A 17,017-nucleotide genomic window follows, 5' to 3' on the forward strand; every position below is an offset into this window, starting at 1 on the left:
ACAGCTGAGATCCTGTCTCAGACAGCAAAAAGAAATCAGGGAGGGAGGAAGGAAGGAAGGAAGGAAGGAAGGAAGGAAGGAAGGAAGGAAGGAAGGAAGGAAGGAAGGAAGGGCGTTTAAATAAGGGATCACACTTCTCTGACACAGTTTAATGCGACGCGTGTATATTAGCTGAATGTGTCTAATGAGTGGAGAGTGGTGGGAGTGCTCCTGGTAATTGCTTCAGGTTGCAGACTGATCACGGCGTCTCTGTCCACCCTTCCTTCTCAGGAGCTCGGGGAGACAGCCCTTCACCTTGCCGTCAGGACCGCAGACCAGACGTCTCTCCATCTGGTTGATTTCCTTGTACAGAACTGGTATGGCTTTTGTTTTCTCACTGAATGAGCAGAGAACGATTTACTAGCACAGACCAGTCCTGTTGGGGACCGACACCAGCGCTCACAAGAGTGCTCTGTGGTCAGCCGGTTAAAAGGTCTTTTTACCAGGCCACGCGAGCTCAGTTGCAGCCCCTGATCTCTGCCATTTCGGTCACAGCAACCAGAGACCGCAACTTGCAAATGAGTTAGTGAAGCTGTGTACTAGCAAATCTTGATTTATTATGAGCCACACATGGCTCACTAGCTCCAGTTGGCCAACCCGTGGCCTTAATCAACAGGAATTCTTAGCAGCTCAGGTCAGTTATACTTGGGGGTTTTCATTGTCTTTGGTTGATATGAAGCAGCCATGGCCAGTTCGAGTGAAGGACACACTGATGGGCGTATAGGGCAGAACACTGGGAGTTTGCGGCTGCTGACACTAACTGGGCCATTCCATAAGCAACAGAGCTTATCCTGAGAGCAGCAACGAGACAGGAAAGTTGAACTCACATAGGCCAAACTGGGTAAAGTATGGCCTCCAGAGAGTGCCCGCTTATGCTCCAACCCCAGTCTGGAAACTGGGTTAGGGAGCACCGCAGCCTCTACCGGCCTCACACTGTTCATCTGCAAGATAGAAGCTACTCTACCGATAGTCCCTTGTGAGGTGACTGTGAAGACTAAATGAGGCACTACATACAAAAGCTAAGTGATGGCTGGGCATGGAGGCAAAGGCAGGTGGATGTCTGCACTTAAAGCCAGCCAGTCTACATTGTGAGTTCCAGGCAGCCAGGACTGTAGTGAAAGCAAAGCTAAGCAGCAGTCAACAGTGTCTGTCCCACAGTAGACAGTCAGTCCATGTGTAACATTAGAAACATCATAGGTTTCCTATTTGTGTGGTCTTTAAGTTGAGTATTAGCACACAGAAATGCATGGTTATAAGGATAAGCTCAGTGGCAAGTACCTGTAGTCCCAGCTACTTGGGAGACAAAAGCAAGAAAATACATGAGTGCTTGAAGATATGGATCAGTCGACAGCGCTTGTCTGGTGTGCACAAGGCCCTGGGTGCAGGGGGTGGAAGGGGAGGGGGCGTGAAGGCGGGGGTATTGCTCACTTAGCATCTCAAGGCTCAGAGATATAGCAGGGGCATCAGAAGTTAGGAGAGTCTGGGCTTTGTGAGACCCCCGTCTTACAGAAAACAAAAGAGAACGGTGTTACAGTATTATATCTGTGTGTATTTGCAGTTTGCCACAGTGACACGTGGTCCATAGCACAAAATGGACAATCCCAGAAATAAACAATCCATGCATCTCAAATGGCTTTCCCTGTAGTGTTTTATCACTCCATTTAGTTACTGCTGTCAGTCTCTCTCGAGGAGGCCTGCTTTGTAGTGTGCCCATAGGTGTCTATATGATCCGCTAGGCACAGGAAAAGGCATAGGAGACACAGACTTAGAACTGTGTGTGCTTTTAAGCACACACACACACCTCACAGATGAGAGACGACCTGTGGCCACACAGTTTTCAGTCGTTGAGTAGCCCGCTTTTTCTAAAAATCCTGCGCTTTTTCAGTGGGAACCTGGATAAGCAAACATCCGTGGGGAATACCGTTCTGCACTACTGCAGCATGTACGGCAAGCCGGAGTGCCTGAAGCTGCTGCTTAGGAGCAAGCCTACTGTGGACATTGGTGAGTGCGGCCGTTCTCAGACTCTCCACGGGCCTGAGACGGCATATGCATCATACTTCATGTTTTGCTTCCAGTATCCCAGACAATTAACCGACTTTGTTCTTCCACTGTTTCAGTTAACCAGAATGGAGAAACTGCCTTGGATATAGCAAAGAGGCTCAAAGCTACCCAGTGTGAAGACCTGGTAAGCAAAACTAAGATGGGGGAGGAGGGGGGGAGACTTGCTAGTTGTCAGTGGCCCTAAAACTGTTGTTCTGAGAGGCTGAAATTGGGCAAAGAAGTAGCAACTTCATTTTCTTTCTGCAAAGTAGCTGAAGAAATACAGATAGGTACCAAGGTACATTTGAAAGTGTGGTGAAGCCATGGGTTTCTCTCCTGAGTGCAGTTGTCACACAGGACATGAAAGGCCTTTGTAGAATTGAGGATTAGGACTGTGCTTTGTATTTGCCAAGGCACAAGACATCAAGCTGCATTGCAGCTAAAGGTAAAGAATTATTTAGGAAGTCGCTTCCAAAAGCTGGGCAAGTCGAGTGTGACATGTAATGGTTTTGTGCGTGTTCAGCACCACCCTGCCCCCTGCTTCCCAGCCTTCTCTGCATGGACACCCTCTCTGAAGCCTGATGCCCCTAACCGTAGTGTACAGTGGCTGCTGTCGGTGGCTGGCAGCACCATATCACAGACGGGGCAAGTCGTAAAGAAGACGGGTTTATTTTGACTCATGGTTCAGAGTAGAGGGGCTGCATTGCAGCAGCCTTTTCCCTCTCACAGGTAGTCGCATATGAGAGTCCCAGGAGTATCTGTGTTCCCTGATCTTTGTCCCTCTTCTAAAGTCACCAATCTTCAGCCATTGTGACCCTTCCTGATAACCTTATCTAATCCCCATCACTTCCCAAAGGCCCTGCCTCTCGGTACCATACCTAAGTCTCTACCCTTTTAAGACATTAGACGAGAACCAAGTTTTAACTTAATGGACGGGGGATAGGGGTGTGTGCTCTAATTCAGGTCCTTAGGAGACTGGGGATAGGGGTGTGAGCTGTAATCCAGACACTTAGGAGACTGGGGACAGGGGTGTGTGCTCTAATCTAGGCCCTTAGGAGACTGGGGATGGGTGTGTGCTCTAATCCAGGCCCTTAGGAGACTGGGGGTAGGGGTGTGAGCTGTAATCCAGACACTTGGGAGGCTGGGGATGAGGGTGTGAGCTGTAATCCAGACACTTAGGAGACTGGGGATGGGTGTGAGCTGTAATCCAGACACTTGGGAGGCTGGGGATGAAGGTGTGAGCTGTAATCCAGGCCCTTAGGAGATTGGGGATGGGTGTGAGCTGTAATCCAGGCCCTTAGGAGACTGGGGATGGGTGTGAGCTGTAATCCAGGCCCTTAGGAGGCTTCGGGTGGGGGTGTGTGCTATAACCCAGGCCCTTAGGAGGCTTCGGGTGGGGGGTGTGTGCTGTAACCCAGGCACTTGGGAGTCTTAGTCAGGAAGATGACAGGTTTAAGACCTGAGCTGCATAGCTAGGCATTGCAATAACAAAAATAAGTCTGCACTTCAGAGGCTACAGTCCTAGCTCCTGGGAAAGAGAGGGTAGGAAAAGAAATTACCTTCCACTGAGTTTAGTTTCTTGAGAGTGTCAGTTTTCAGGCCTGGCAGTTGTACTTCTTGTAGATTTTGTTGTTCGGATACTTTTGTTTCTTTCTTGTTTTGTTTTGTTGAGTCATTATGGGAGTTTGCAGTGGGAAGGAGAAAGAAAAAGAAGAAGAATGAGGAGGATAGCCTCAGGCTTTTCATCGTCCCGCCTCTGTCTCCCTAATGCCAGGACTTGCTCCATAATCACTGTCTGGGTTTCATATTCTTCTCATCCCTTAAGAATTATTTTTAATTTTTGGTTATGAGTGCTTTGCCTACTTCTACGTCTAAGTACCACATGTGTGCCTGGTGCCTGTAGAGACCAGAAGAGGGCAAGAGGGCGTTAGGTCGCCTAGAACAGAGTTACAGGTGGTTGTGAGCCACTGTGTGGGAGCTGAGAACCCAGCCTAAACTCTCTGTAAGCGCAGCAAATCCATTTCCCCAGCACCTGTACCTCGTTCTCTTGGAGGCCTTTGAGACGGTTTCCTCAGCCCACACTTTATAAGAGAAGAGCCGCAGATTGGCTCAGACCTCCCAGCTCTTGCTCTTAAACCTGATGCCTCTTGATTTTATTTCCCAACACATACTCTGAAGTTGTGAGGATCTTTGCAGCAGGAGGCTTGCGCTTTTGAAGAAAATGCATGCAGTCAGACTCAGAAAGGTCCTGCCTGCGTATAGGTCTTCACAGGCCCTGCGCCAGGCATGCAGCCACCAGCTTGTCTGGTTAGAGCTGTGCTATGATAAGTCTTTACTCCAGATGCCTGAGTTCCGCCTGCCATGTGAGTGGCCAAAATAACACACAGAGTCTTATATTAGTTTACAATACTGCTGGCCAACTGACTAGGATTTCTTATATGCTAGCTCAGTCTTAATTATCATAAATCTATATATTTTATAAGACTTACCTTATCGAGGACGCCTTCCGCTGGCGTCCTCTTCGCCGGGCTCACATGGCGGCTCCAGAGCAGAGAGCAGGAGGAAGAGAGGAGAACAACTTCCTGTTTGTCCCTGGTTATAAGACAAACATATACACAGAAGGACCTCCCCCATAGGAGCTGCAATCCCCGGGCCGTGTCCGTGGTCCTTTGGGAAGAAGGTATGTTACAGTACTGGAGCGTTCCCATTAAGTGGTGTTCTCTTACTGTTCCTTCCAGCTCTCCCAGGCCAAGTCCGGAAAGTTCAACCCACACGTCCATGTAGAGTATGAATGGAACCTGCGTCAAGACGAGATGGACGAGAGTGATGACGACCTGGACGACAAAGTGAGTGCGGAGGGCGTGTGCCCAGGAGCCCCTCACCCTCCCAGGGTTCCCCAGGCCGCTGTGCATGGCATGCAGGCATGCACCGATTGGGGCCTTGGGACCTCATGAAGCAGTTTGGTCCCTGTCAGTTGCCGCTTGACACTGGACAGTAGAACCAATGGAAAGATCAAGAACGAGGCAGACATTTGAAGGAATTGGCGCATGCATTTGAGGGGCCGGCCAGCCAGCAGGCTGCAAGTCCCAGCAGCAGGTGGCAGAGTTGAGGCTGAAGGGGGTCCAGAAGCCAAATTCCTTGCTCTTTAGGGACCTGTGGTCACTTTTGCTTAAGCACTTCAGCTGAGAAGATGAGGCCTGCTGACATTTACAACTTAAATCCTCCTGATTTAAGTCGCAGTCACCCTGAAAAGCTGTATTTACACTGATGCTTAACTGGAACTCCATAGCCTAGTCAAGTTGTAGAATTAGCCATGTAAACAACTCACTAATCAATACTTGTAATTGTCACTTACAAGGGATTTGCATGCGGTCTAAGTTGAGCGAAGTATTTTTCTGTCAACTCAGACTGCCTTTCTGAAACTCACAGGGGTGTGGTTGCTCTTCCCAGAGAAGGCTTACCTACAAAGATGACTTGGCATCTTGTCTGAACCCTCCTAGCTGAGAGAGGCCATCTCCAGGATTAATAAGCCCAGGTCCCCTGTGACTCCCGTGGGTGGTGGTGAACGACCTCCGAAAGTTCAGCCCTGTGTTATCAGGAGACGTGCGCCAGGCACCTCCTGTGTGCAAGGCAGGAAGTAAGGGCTCTCCATTCGGGTGACAGTGTTGTGGTGAGACCCAAATCGTCAGCCTTAGTGAGCCCTGACCACCTCATCAAGGAAGCAGAGAGGTTAGTTTGGTCAGCTCATGAAGAGTGGGGGAGCATCCCCAGGAGGAAGGGGAGGAGATGCCCTGAGGAGTCAGGAGTGGGTTTTTCAGGCCCAGCCTTTTATATTTAGCTGCCACTTTGGAACGCCCTGTTGGTCCCTGGCCATCACTCAGTAGTGGTACTGTTCGTGAAGAGGGTGTAGGAAGTATAAAGTCTTCACTGCGTCACAACTGTGAAGCGGTGGCGACGGCTGGCATACCACACAGAGAGCCGCTGGAGCCAGGTGACCCCTGAGCCCACTCTGCAGGGGTCCCCTGGACACCTCAAGGACAGCCCCTTGAGTCTCATCTCGTCTGTTGTTTTCCGGTACCAGCCAAGCCCCATCAAAAAGGAGCGGTCACCCAGACCCCAGAGCTTCTGCCACTCCTCCAGCATCTCACCACAGGACAAGCTGGCGCTGCCCGGGTTCAGCACTCCGCGGGACAAGCAGCGGCTCTCCTATGGAGCCTTCACCAACCAGATCTTCGTCTCTACGAGCACAGACTCACCCACGTCACCCACCACCGAGGCCCCCCCTTTGCCACCCAGGAACGCCGGGAAAGGTATGGGCTTGAGTGCTTGTGGGCTTGACCTCACAGCTGCTAGTCTGGCTGAAGTGGCAGAATACGGAGCATACTGTCAGGGACAGCCCAAAATGGCGACGGTGTCGTCTCTCAGGCGCCGGTAGCGGGAAAGGTAGTATCATGGCTGTTCTTGGTGTGTTCTTGGTGGCTCGCATGAAGCTCCTGTGAATTGTGTGGTTTTTGTGCCCACCCTACAGAAAGAGAAGCTCGGATTAAAAGAGATGAATGGCTTTTCAGTGTCACACAGCCATTAGGTAGTTGAGCCTCCATCTGAGTGTCACGTGACCCGAGCTCTTTGTAGCAGGGATAACGCTTGGTTCTTTGAAAGGCTACTTTCCTCTGTGCTGAGGTGCCTCTGTCAAACACGTGGCTGTCTGGACTAAAGAGGAAGCCCAGTTGGCAAAAGGCTTGTCTTTTGTATACGGGGCCCTGGGTTTGATCCCCAGCATTGTGTAAAATTGCACGATGGCGATCGCTGTTCTTCCATATATTCCAACCTTCATGCTTTCTGTTTGTTTGGTGGATTGGTTTTGTTTTGTTTTTCGAGACAGGGTTTCTTTGTGTAGCCTTGGCTGTCCTAGAACTCGCTCTGTAGACCAGGCTGGCCTCAAACTCACAGAGAAGACCTGCCTCTGCCTCACAGGTGCTGGGACTAAAGGTGTGCGCCACCAACGCCCAGCTGCCTTGATGCTTCTTAATCCAATGATTTATATTCTTTTAGGGACTTGAGCATTCATTTTCCTCTCCTCTTATCCCTATACATCTGTTACTTCCCCCTCTAAAACATGAAAGAAAATACCCACCCTTAGTCTCCTTCCTAACCCTTCTGTCATTTGGGGGCCTCCATCCACTTACAGGATTCCTATTCGAATGAATTACTATCACTGATTTAAAAAAAAAAAAAAAAGCAGCATTACCATAGCAACGTCCATAGCTATAATGGCCCTCCTTAATTGGCCGGTGCAGCGATTAAATGACCAGAAGTTCGCGATCATTATTGACGTCATAGCAAGTTTGAGGACAACCTGGATTTCAGGAGACCCTGACTCCAAAGTGGGGTGCGGGTTGTCAGAGCAGTAGGTGGTATTTGTGAAGCACTTGCCTCCTGAGAAACCACACACCAAGCTTTCCACATCCCGAGGACTCCAAGTCAGGTAGGTATTGCAGTTATTGGTTCGTAGCCAATGAGGGATCAGAGCTCACAAATGCTGAGTGACTGACTGCCCAAGGTCCTCATTCACCTGGGATCCTAAGCCAGATCCTGTGGGAACAAAACCCACAGTCTTATACCCTGGATGAGGTTATTTTCCCCCGAGACTTGGGGAGGATTGCCTAGGCTGTTGTTACTCTGCATGTTGTCAAGTACCTTCCCCAGCCTTGCTCCTCAGGCCAATGGAGGTGGTTCCTGTTCTAACATCACAAAACACTCACCCTTTGCCCTGCGCCTTCCCTACTCCAGTCAGTATTGCAGGTGCAGAACTGCTGGCCTCGGGGCTGGTTACACCCAGGGCTACAGCTGAGAGGGGCTCAAGGTGTAGCATCCAGAGAATCCAAATGTGGGATTCTCCCAGGGCGCTCAGCCCAGGTCAACCCAGGTCTCCAGCGCCTCTTGGTATACAGTGAGAGGCCTGTCTGAGTCACACTGGTGCTGTTTTCTGGCAAGTATGAGCTTTATTCAAAACTGTTTTTCCACAGCTTATTCTCCATTGAAATCGTGTTATAAATGGGAGCTGTGTTCTTAGAGAGACCCCAAATGGCCTTGTGGATCACAAAATAATAGGGACTGTGACAATAAGGCTTTGGCGTGAGCAGTTCTCATCAAAGACCACGAGTGGGCCTTACCAGCAAAGCGCATGAAAGCTGAGGGTTTCTACCTTTCTGCACAGCCTCCTCGAACACACTTTTAATAAGAACACTACCGTGTTAAGCTATAAATCCATACTATGTGAGCCCTGTGCTGTTCTCCCCTCAGCAAAACCATGCTCCCCAGCAAATCAGGCTTCCAACAAGAAGGCAGAGAGGAACCTCCAGACCTGATGAGGAGGTGGAAGAGTGGACTCCGAAGGATTTCCTGGGCCCTGGTTGCGCAGTGACCTGGCTTGACTGGCAAAGCCTGCACCTGTTCAGAAAGCCTTCCCCGACAACAGAATCCAAGCACCAACACCCCCTACCCCCACCTCTGCAGCCCTCCCTGTGCAAACCATAAAGTACACTCTCTGGCTGAATGCCAGGCATCACTGGCCTGCACTGAATAAATTCTAACCAGCCCTTTACCAAAGACCCAGAAAACAAAGACGATGTTTATTTAGTGGTTCAGCTGCTGAAAGGGGCTTAGAAATGTGGCCTTAGCGACCGTGGTTGACTAAGGATAGACTACCTACTCCACCCCTTGACAAATAAAGCCATGCTTGAAAATGGAACTTGCCCTGCTCACTGATGGAATTCAGAGCATTGGGCTGCCTGATGCTGACACAGACAGGCAGGCTCTAATGACAGTCACCAGTCACTGAACCATAGCTGCCCTCAGCCAGCTGGGCTCACATGCCCTCACATGTGGAAAACGCATAGTATTGAGCCTGGGATTATAGAGACCACTGTTGAAAGGCCAGCGGAGACACCCTCTGCGGAGATACTTGTACGTCACGGTCCCTGTGTTCTTTCCAGCCCATCCTGCTAACCAGCAGAACCATCTGCGTGAGAACAAAGCTGTCTTGAGTCAGTCGTCTTTGGGATTGAGATTGCTTTCTCTCCACAGCAAGGAAAGCCCTGGTCCTTGACTATAGCAGAAGCTACACAGACATGAATTTAGGAACCTCAGGATAATGGCTTCCTGGGGCAGGACAGGTGCCTCTGACAAAATCCCCACAAATACAGGGGAGTGCAAAAGTCAGCAAGAGAAGAACTCCTCTGAGCCCAGCTGCCTCCTTGGAACTCAGGCAGTTTGATGTAAATTACCACCAGCTAGTCCTGAGGAGCACCCTGGTGAGTCTCAGAATTCAGCAACCAACACTGTCCAAACACAAGTGCCTCAGGCTCACCTGGATCTATTTGTTTTTAATCTGTACATTTGAATGCTAACATACATCTTCGATTTCTTTAAAGCTAAGAGGATCCTGGAGGAGTAACACTGTATCCCAGTCACAAAGAAACTGAGCCTAGAAAAGTGAAGGAGTGTACCCTTCAGATCACCCAGTGCTGCAGTAGGAGAGTTAAGTGGGCCTGCGGCTTGTTCCTCGTCAAGTGAAATCGTCTATCTTTCTCTCTCTCTCTCTCCTTTTTTTTTTTTTTTAGATTTTATTTATTTACTGTGTATACAACATTCTGCTTCCATGTATATCTGCATACCAGAAGAGGGCACCAGATCTCATAACGGATGGTTGGGAGCCACCATGTGGTTGCTGGGAATCCGAACTCAGGACCCCTGGAAGAGCAGTCGGTGCTTTTAACCTCTGAGCCATCTCTCCAGACCCTGGCTGTCTTTCTCTTGCCTACCTCCTAGAGGAGTCCTCAGAATCCACTGACACAATGTACAGAGAAATCATGCTGGAACATGAGAAATAAGCACTGCTCCCAGACATTCCCGTTGGGGCTGCTGGGACATGGGGAGCAGCATAGCTGTACAGGCCATCCCGCAGAGCTCGTATTGTGGGACACACTGCTTGCTTACGTCTGGTTGACCAACTGAACTGTTTTACAGTAGTCTCAAGGTTTAGAACCATGGCTGTGAACCATTGTTCATCTTCCAGCCTTTTTGTGTGTCACTGGCATAAATTTATACCCACCATGGAGTCGCTGCTTCTCGGAAGATTGTGGTAGAGATTAAGTGCGAACTGTAGGAGACACTGGACACAGTACCTGTCACCGTGTCATCCCTCAGGTTGGCCCTCTGCCTGCCTGGCTTTGGTACCTCTTGTCACCGCCTCTTTTAAGAAAGGAGCCTTCAGGGCCGGCCGGTAGTGGTGCACACCTTTAATCCCAGCACTCGGGAGGCAGAGGCAGGCGGATCTCTGTGAGTTCCAGACCAGCCTGGTGTACAAGAGCTAGTTTCAGGACAGCCTCCAAAGCTACACAGAGAAACCCTGCCTCAAAAAACAAAACAAAACAAAAGAAAGCAAGAAAGAAAAGAAAGGAGCCTTCAGCTCTTCAGCTGGGGATAGTGGCATGTGTCTCTGTGAGTTCGGAGCCAGCCTGGTCTGCAGAGTGAGTTCTGGGTCAGCCAGAGCTACACAGAGAAACCCTGTTTCAAAAAAACTAAAGAAAAGAAAAAGGAAAGAAAGAAATCTTCAGGGAACTATGAGTACAGTCATCCATGGACTAGATTAGCGTGTAACATATGGAAAGAAACCTTATTATAATAGAGTAAGGAATGATAACTCTCGTCTCGATGAGCTGTAGTTGGTTTGAAGAACTAAGTTTTTACGCTTTTAGAAACAGGAACAGGTCTGGAGAGATGGCTCAGAGGTTAAGAGCACTGGCTGCTCCTCCAGAGGCCCTGAGTTCAATTCCCAGCAACCACATGGTGGCTCACAACTGTCTGTAATGAGGTTTGATGCCTTCTTCTGGCATGTAGACGTATATGCCACACACTGTATACATAAAAAATAAATATAAAAAAAATTTAAAAAAAAGAAAGAAACAACTAGTGCTAGAATCCAGAGTTATCACCACTCTGAATAGCACATGGATGCTTGTGAATACTAATCCCGAATCTCATGCTACCACGAAGACCTCCTACTCATGCAGGCTCTGGTCTCCGCCTGCTACAGCAGCAGCTTGTACAAAAGGCATCATGCCTAGTACCTCGAGCCACAGTGGATGCTGTGGAGGATGGCCTGGTGCCACAGGAGTATTGACCCTGGCGCTACCCTTACCTCAGTTTAGGCGGCAGGACTAAACACCTTCATTAATCAAAGTACATAGTTGGAGAATTTAAAACAGCCAGACAGGCCCATCTGTGTCTGACCACAGAGACTTGGGTAGCCACAGATCCTTCCCTCTCCAGGAAGCTCCCCTTCCTCTGTCCACCAAACCCCAGGGTTCCTTCTCCTTACAGGCCAGGCCAGCCCTGTCTCTCTCATCCTGTATTCAGTTGACTCTGCTGAGTCTCAGGCTCTTCATCCAGAAGTAAGGCTTTGTTTGTCATTTGCCTTGCTGAGTCACGGCTTTGAGCACACACAGTAAAGCGATGAGCAGATGAGTCTGCGCAGCTCCGCCAGAGGGTGCTCCTTCAGCAACTGCTTCAAGAACACAGGGGAGAGAGAAGAAGGCCTTTGTGAGCTCACTCAACAGTGAGAAAGAAGCATGAAATGCACCGTTTGTTCAGTAGGGGGCGATAGAGGAGGAGGGCTAAGCTCACTGCTTTGAGGGACAGGGTTTCCATTTCACCCTGCCCCACTTAAAACTCGTCTAGATCAGGGGCTGTGTGAGGCTGTGTTAGCACAGTGCAGGAGAAGGGTGTTCATCCGTGTCAGGCTAGTGTATTTATAAGCAACAGAAAGAATCAGTGAAAGTATGCCCCCCAAATAAATAGTAAAATAAGGAGTAGGCACACATGAAACTAGACCACATGTCCTAGGGAAGTCACAGTTCCCTTGCTGAAGAGCTCTGTATAAAGTGTTGACAACAGTGCCACCAAAAAACAACTCTGGGAGCATTTTGTGCATAGCATTCGCTTCTCAGAGGTCGGCAGTAGCAGTCATTGACAGCCATAGAGCCTCACAGCCCGGGCTTGTCACCGCTGGCCGAGTCACACAAACCTGGCAAGCGTTTTCAGCAGCAGTGCTCATACACGGATGACTTGGCCATTTGCTGGGGCTTGTGTCTCCTGGGACAACCCTTTGAGTAGCTTGGTATAACAACTCTTGGGCTTTGCCTTTAAATCACATTGGATTTTTATTTAGCTTGGGCTTTATTTTTGTTGTTGTTGTTGTTGTGGCCTTTATCAATTTTTCCACATTCTTTTTTATTATTATTTTAATTATTGTTAAAGCCTTATTAAAAGAAAAAAAACGGTGGAAATAAATCGAAACATTACACACCAAAACTAGCCAGTCCTTACAATTAAAGTGGGCATTCAGAAGGGAGGCTGTGATGTACCAGAATTCTTTTTTAAACATCTCACAGCACCTTGGGCTGGCTAAGAGCTTTGTCCTCAACAGGGACCACCAACTCGGGCTCCTTGGCCAAGTCAACCTGACTTGTAGGGCACGGAAAGGAAGAAGGAGAATCTCTTGCATGGGGCGGGGTGGTGGTGCTGTGTGTGTAACTGTCACAGAACCAACCCTAAGCTCCTTGAACCTGCTTCCTTTATCAGTATCAGACAGAGACTGCTGAAGGGCGGATGAAAAAACTAAGACTGTTCTCTATACAGAAGTCAACAGGCAGAAAAGCATGTCACTCTGACAGCTCTTTCCTTCCAAAGTCCCTCCCTATGTAATTACACAGTGCCTGTCTTTATCTGCTGTTTGTTACAGTGATTGACACACACTTGCCAGTCCTTAAAGCAACGTACTATAAAAAAAAGAAGAAAAAGAAAACAACCATTGGATTGACTGCCTAGGAGGATCAGGCACATACATTTAAGAGATCTGTTTGTAGGGCATGTTATCATGGCAAATAATAATGGATCGTAGTCTTGAAACTTGCTGAGAGAGTAGCAGATGCCGAGTGTTCTCACTGCAGAAGTCTGGGAGGTGATGTATGTTCATTGGCCAGTTGAAGCATTCCACGAAGTGTATGTGTTTCAAATCACCGGTATGTGCCCAGTGAGCATAGACAACGTTACTGAATAAAAGCAAAGGGGAAGCCATTGGAAAATTATAGAACGTGTGTCCCTATGACCATTGTTACTTAGATAAAACTCCAGTCATCTCCCCTTCCTCGAGCATGTTAGCATATGCAAATTACAGCTCCGAAGACAAGCCTTTCAAAAAAAAAAAAATGTGTCAAGGTCATTTTTTCAAGCCATTTCCTGTGAAATTCGGAAGTTTCACTTTTAGTTGGTGTTCAGCTAGAAGCCCTGGGTTTTCCACTTTATTGAAACCCAAACGCACAGCACACCGGAAAGTCGTCCTGCTGGCTTGCACCAGGAATTGTTTGCAGGGTGTGCACTGAGTGTCCAGGCTGTGCCAGACACCAGCACTGGGAGACAAGAAAGCATTTGGTCTCCGCTGTGGAAGCCTGCAGACAGGGAGGGAAGGATGGTACAAAGCAAGGGATATCCTAGTCCCCGGCAGCCTTATGGAAGTCCAGACAGACATCAGTTAGCAGCATTCACCCCAAAGGAGGATGTAGTAAAGAAAAGATCTGGAGAAGGCTACATCTGAATCTCCCTTTTAAAAGAAGGGCACCAAATACATCATAAGAATTTCTCAAAGAATTAATAAAAATACTGTGATTTTTTTTTAAGATGAGAGCAGGAGGTCGAGGGGATCCCCACTGTGTGTCTCCAGGTCCTCTACAGAGAGGCCTAGTGTAGCCGGGGACGCAAGCTGTCATCAGGACCGAGCCTGGGCTGGAGTAAGGTCATGGTTCGCTGAGCGGCAGCTTCTTGTCTTCTCTGGCCATATCCCTAGATTTTTGGATCTGGAGTCTGCTTGGCTGGCAGTGACTGGGTGACTCTTGCATGCCTATCATCCCTGAAATCACACACTCTCAGCGCTTTGCTGCAGTATTTGGCGCTGGACAAAATTGGCGGCCTCATCATGTGACCTTTCATAAGCCGTCCTTCATCAGAAAGTCCCTAGATGGCGCTAAAGATGAAATTACAAGAGAAACTCACCATTGTCTAGTATCTATTTTGCATTGATTTGCGTTTTCTCACACTGAACATCGTTGTTTTTCTCAAGAGCCGAGCAGAAAACGCTGCCCCGCACCTGAGGGTCCAGCAGCACTGAACCCACTCCCGCTCCTGAACCTGCTTCGTTCCTTCCCGGTGGGCTCTGCCGTGCCAGGCCTCTCTTCTTGATGCATGATAGGACGATACCAGACCCGTATCTCACAGGGCTATACTGAAAATCGACGAGAATAACCATCACACAGATCTAAGGCTGTAGTAACAACCGTCTCCTTACTGTGAAAATGGCTTCTACAACTTTGGTAACTAATACTGTGTGACTAGGCATTGGTTTAAAGCAACCATAAAGTTGCCGCCGTGTGTCACATCAGCTAAACCCAATCAGTTCTATAACTAACTGGTCATTTAATCGTAATGCAGACTGCTCCTTACTGAGACAGCAGTGTTTACTGCCTCCCGAAACTAGGCTGTCTTTGAGGATGGATGGTTAGTACTAACCGTTGTTAATCAATAATTCAAACTGCCCTAAGGTTACCCAGGAAGCAGGCCAGCAGTAATTAAGATCTTCTTTTAATACGGAATATAAAAACTCCTTTGGAGCTTTCCGGATCACCGCGTGTCTCCTGTCCTAGTTAAGTGTTTGGTGTGGCAGGGCCCTCGGCGTTTTCTCCCTGACTGTTGACAGAGCATTGTCGGTGGACATGGTTAAAACAGGCCCGTGGCAGTGTGCTCTGAAGAGACTCCAGGCAGGTGCCCAGCAGAGTGCCTGGCACGCACCCTCCCTCCAGCATGTGTGTGGGAGCCCCTAACATAGGGCTTGGGGTTTCCAGAGCAGTTCGGAATCAGAGCAAACAGAGGCTTCCGTGTTCTTCTTCCTAGGCTGCCTTAGGTCCTTCGTTACTTAAGGAAAACTTGTTTGCCGACTAGAAGACAAGCTGTGGTGGAATTAGAACCCACCCTGCTAGCTGAACACTCTGATTCCTCAGCCTGTGGGCCTCTGACGGTTGAGGTCACCCTATTCTGCTGTCCCTCTCTTGAACTGGTGGCCGTAGAGTTTGTGGTTTCCAGTGGGCTACTTGGGGGCTGAAAATGTGTTCCCTTTTGACCGCTGCGCCTGACTGAGGGCCCGGGTCCTCAGCCGTCTGTGCTGACCCGAGTTCAAAGTTACCCCTGCTGGCTGTTTGCTTTGCCTCGGTTTTTCAAATGAATTCTCATCACAAGAACTTGTGATCCTTGGACTCCTTGATCCCACCCCCCTACCCCCCACTCCCCTTATGCTCCCAAGAGGCTTTGTACCACGGGCTTGTATTACAGGCTTGGCTTGGCTGGGGTTTTCCTTTGTTTTACTTTTCCCACCATCTACTTATCACCTGAGTTCTTATTGTGTCTTTTCTCTTTTCCAGTTCTCTGAGAACTTCACACAATGTATTTGGAGCGTGCGCACCCCTCCCTCTCTCATTTCCCGCCTTCCCTGTCCATTTACCATTCTGTACCCCCCCCTTACTTCTTAAACTATCTCTGCAGCCCTTCCCCCACCCCCACTTATTCCTAAATCCGTGAAGTACAATTTGTGCTACACAGTTCTTCTTGGCTGGTGACTCTGTCCCAGCAGCTATGAACTACCCGATAGCTCTTTCGCTGGGGGCCAGACTTGGTGCCCACCCCTCCCCCCACGCTGGGATCTTACCTGGCTTGAGCTTGCCCAGGTCTTACAACGAGTGCTGCCTCAATGGTGGATTCTTGTGTGCAGCTTCCCTACGGTGTCCAGAAAAGTTTCCTTGTGCTCACCCACCACCTCTGGCTCTCACACTCACCCCACAACGGCGGCTGAGCCTGGGGACAAGCGGATGTGACGCAGGATGTGGCTTGGTTAGGACTGAGCATCCCAGATTTTGAAATCCTTTAGTGAGTCGGTGGGCTGACGGACCCCCACGTTATCCCCCACATTTTGATAAGTAATTACGTTACTTACTGTTGTGTGTCTGTGAGACTGGGATTAACCCTCCTGCCCCCCCGTTCAATTTCCTTTCCAGGTCCAACCGGCCCACCTTCTACACTCCCTCTCAGCACGCAGACCACTAGTGGCAGCTCCACCCTGTCCAAGAAGAGGCCTCCTCCCCCTCCACCCGGACACAAGAGAACCCTGTCCGACCCTCCCAGCCCACTACCTCATGGGCCCCCAAACAAAGGCGCAATTCCTTGGGGTAAGTTTTCCCAAAGTCAGGGTCAAAGCTGCCCAGAGCCCGATAGTTGGGGGGGACTCCACTGGGCACCGGACAGTTTGCATGTTAGGAAAACCGTTCAACCACACGCACGCGCACACGCGCGCGCGCGCGCACACACACACACACACACACACACACACACCCTGTGTGAGGACTTAAACATGAGTGAATATGATTATACCTGCCTTCTAAGGCCAGGAAACATTTTGAAAAATGTTTGGGGCCACTAGAAACTATAGTAGTGAATACAGGGTCCTCTGATGTCATCGGGGAGCTGGTTCTGGAACAGGTACTCCCAAGACACCCAAATCTGCAGATACCCCAGTCCCTCTTACACAGTGTGGGGTAGCGTTTGAATACCCTGAGCACATGTACTTTAAAATCCTCTCTAGACAGTGAGTGTATCTAATACAGTGTAAATGTGAGGTTAAAAAAAGAAGAAGAAGATGGGTCCATGTTGATTACGTACAATTTCTTCCAAAATATTACTAACACACAGATGTGGAGGGCCAACTATAACCCTAATGGGAACTGAGCATGTCCTGAATCTCGGTGAGATAGCAACTGTTTGAAGTCAGACTTAGGAA

General features: G+C 49.2%; 1 protein-coding gene across 6 annotated transcripts in view; it reads left to right on the forward strand.

The window, feature by feature from the left end:
• The window catches only part of Asap1 (ArfGAP with SH3 domain, ankyrin repeat and PH domain 1), a 282,890-nt gene that overhangs the window by 243,294 nt on the left and 22,579 nt on the right, over positions 1-17,017 (forward strand). For 4 of the 6 annotated variants that reach the window (XM_027431674.2, XM_035449606.1, XM_035449605.1 and 1 more), the window contains 6 exons: positions 271-356; positions 1,925-2,040; positions 2,157-2,224; positions 4,818-4,925; positions 6,161-6,389; positions 16,239-16,409. In XM_027431674.2, coding sequence (XP_027287475.1) covers positions 271-356; positions 1,925-2,040; positions 2,157-2,224; positions 4,818-4,925; positions 6,161-6,389; positions 16,239-16,409 — 778 coding nt within the window. The remainder of the gene's footprint in view (positions 1-270; positions 357-1,924; positions 2,041-2,156; positions 2,225-4,817; positions 4,926-6,160; positions 6,390-16,238; positions 16,410-17,017) is intronic. The other 2 variants (XM_027431675.2, XM_027431677.2) reach the window with 1 other exon arrangement.

The sequence above is a fragment of the Cricetulus griseus genome, chromosome 10 (genome assembly GCF_003668045.3).
Source record: "Cricetulus griseus strain 17A/GY chromosome 10, alternate assembly CriGri-PICRH-1.0, whole genome shotgun sequence".
Lineage (NCBI taxonomy): Eukaryota > Metazoa > Chordata > Mammalia > Rodentia > Cricetidae > Cricetulus > Cricetulus griseus.